This window comes from Penaeus vannamei, chromosome 14 (genome assembly GCF_042767895.1).
Source record: "Penaeus vannamei isolate JL-2024 chromosome 14, ASM4276789v1, whole genome shotgun sequence".
Classification (NCBI taxonomy): Eukaryota; Metazoa; Arthropoda; class Malacostraca; order Decapoda; family Penaeidae; genus Penaeus; species Penaeus vannamei.
In genome coordinates, this window is record NC_091562.1 from 31,741,608 (window position 1) to 31,744,107 (window position 2,500).

Sequence of the window (2,500 nt, forward strand, 5' to 3'; positions counted from 1 at the left end):
ATCATTATTTTTATTGATTACTTATTTTTATGATTAACGGATTCCTGTGTCTATAATAAAACAAATATTACATTATACTAAAGTGATTAAGATATTGATTTATATATTATAAGGGAGTGTGGACTAGGTTATGCTTGAAATATAAAGGGAACGTATTATATATAGAATAGTAGGAAAAGTACAAAAAATTGATAAGTAGATCTCTTATGGACTATTTATGCATTATGGATTGTTTTTATTATCTCTATTCCCTAATGTATTAAAGACATTTCAATTCAAAGAAATATCAATTACCGACGCCCTTGCTCCGAAGGCACGAAAGGAATGATGAGTTTAGACGACGATTAGAGGGGCGGGGCCTAAGCCATGACGTCATAACCGCCAACGCGTTGCCGGAGAACCAACGGATCGCGTACTGTCAACTCCCATTCTAATGATCATTATAATCTAGACGAAGATTCAAATAAACTGTCTTATTCTCACTCGTACAACCCCTCTATACCATTTACCAGGATTCCCACCACCTAATTCACAAGCGAGGGCGCTCGGCTTTTGTCTAAAGAAATTGGGAGAGCTCACCCCGTGGTCTTTGAGAGCTTCGTAGGCCTTGCGGAAAGCTTCTTCGCCATAAGCCGACCTCGTCTCCTCGTCCATGCCCTTCCAGATCTCGTCAGCCTGGCGGTCCAGCATCTCCTTGGTCAATATTTGTGTGGCTGTAGAATAATGTATGTACTAATGTTTATGTGTAAATATGTATTTAATTCTATTATATGTATATATATATATATCAACATATAACATACATGCATATACAATAATCATATAATATAATCATATGATATAGATAGATAGATAGATTGCTAGACGTTGCAACAGTCTCTTACAACAGCAGCTGCCTATGAACACTCACGTCTCTAATTATCCTACAAACCATTATCTCATAATTGCCTAATCTCCTATCATTGAATGGGCAGCCTTTGATCTCTTATAAGACGGACGATTCATTATAACGAACCTCTCTCTCACCTGCGACATGGCTTCCAGGTTCCACCACACAGACGTTCACGCCAAACTGTTTCATCTCCAACCTTTAAAAAGAATGACAGAATGACAATTAAGTCTTGGACATTCATACATATATATGAGTGTATATAATTATTTGTATGTATGTATGGGTGTGTATGTGTGCATGTATGTATGTATGTATGCATGTAATGCACTCATTTGAATTTAGCGATACACGATCGAGAGAGAGAGAGAGAGAGAGAGAGAGAGAGAGAGAGAGAGAGAGAGAGAGAGAGAGAGAGAGAGAGAGAGAGAGAGAGGGAGGGAGGGAGGGAGGGAGGGAGGGAGAAAGAGGAAGAGACAGAGAATGAGAGAGAGAGAGAGAGAGAGACAGACAGACAGACAGACAGACAGACAGAGAGAAAGAAAGACAGAGAGACAGAGAGAGAATGAAAGACAGAGAGACAGAGAGAGAGAATGAAAGACAGAGAGAGACAGAGACGGAAAGAAGAAAACTAAAACAAATCAAAAAAAAAAACGCAATACCACCTTAGACAATCCGAGAATCCTTCCACAGCATACTTAGACGAAATATACGGAGAGCAGATCCGAACGCCCATACAACCGGACACGCTCGAGACGTTGACAACACGACCTGGAATTAAAGAGAGAGCGATGACGATGGTTGAGGTGGGCCAAGGGTTGGAAACAAGGGATGGAAAGGAATGGAAGAGGGATGGAAAGGGATAGAAAAGGATGGAAAAGGGATGGAAAGGAATGGAAGAGGGATGGAAAGGGATAGAAAAGGATGGAAAAGGGATGGGAAGGGATGGAAACAAGGACTGTGTTGTTGGGGATCATGGTGGTGGTGGTGTTGGTTATAGTGATGGTGGTGATGGCGATGATGATGATAATAAGAAAATCTCTTTCATCACAAATGTGTATCATGATGGCCAGAATAATGATGATGATGATGATTATGATGATGATGATGATGATTATAAGGATGATGACGGTGATCACGATGACTTTGATGATGACGATGACGATAATGATAATGATAAACAGATCTGGTAGGAGACTATCTAGACGCTCACCTCTGGACTCCCGGACGAGAGGCAAGTACGCTTTGGTCATCGCTATGAGGCCAAAGAGATTCACCTCCGCGACCTTCCTGTAGGACTCCAGGGGGACCCACTCGGCTGCTCCCTTCAGTGCTATTCCTGCGTTGTTGACCAGACCCCAAAATACTTCTGCGAAAGGGATTAGTGTTTTATTATCTTTCTCTTTCTCTCTCTATCTTTCTCTCTCTCTCTCTTTCTGTGTCTGTGTCTGTGTCTGTGTCTCTGTCTCTGTCTCTCTTTCTCTCGCTCTCTCTCTCTCTCTCTCTCTCTCGCTCTTTAAATGACACAAAGGAATATGATTTGGAGTAATAAGCAAAATGTGGGGCGGATTTCAAATCAGGAAATTACTTTTTCATATACTTTTTCGTCAT

At 41.0% G+C, this 2,500-nt stretch overlaps 1 protein-coding gene across 3 annotated transcripts in view; it reads right to left on the reverse strand.

The window, feature by feature from the left end:
* LOC138864029 (D-beta-hydroxybutyrate dehydrogenase, mitochondrial-like) overlaps positions 1-2,500 on the reverse strand; it is a 50,340-nt gene that overhangs the window by 1,438 nt on the left and 46,402 nt on the right. For all 3 annotated transcript variants that reach the window (XM_070129857.1, XM_070129856.1, XM_070129855.1), the window contains 4 exons: positions 2,103-2,258; positions 1,555-1,660; positions 1,027-1,088; positions 580-713 (listed from right to left, as the gene is read on the reverse strand). In XM_070129857.1, coding sequence (XP_069985958.1) covers positions 580-713; positions 1,027-1,088; positions 1,555-1,660; positions 2,103-2,258 — 458 coding nt within the window. The remainder of the gene's footprint in view (positions 1-579; positions 714-1,026; positions 1,089-1,554; positions 1,661-2,102; positions 2,259-2,500) is intronic.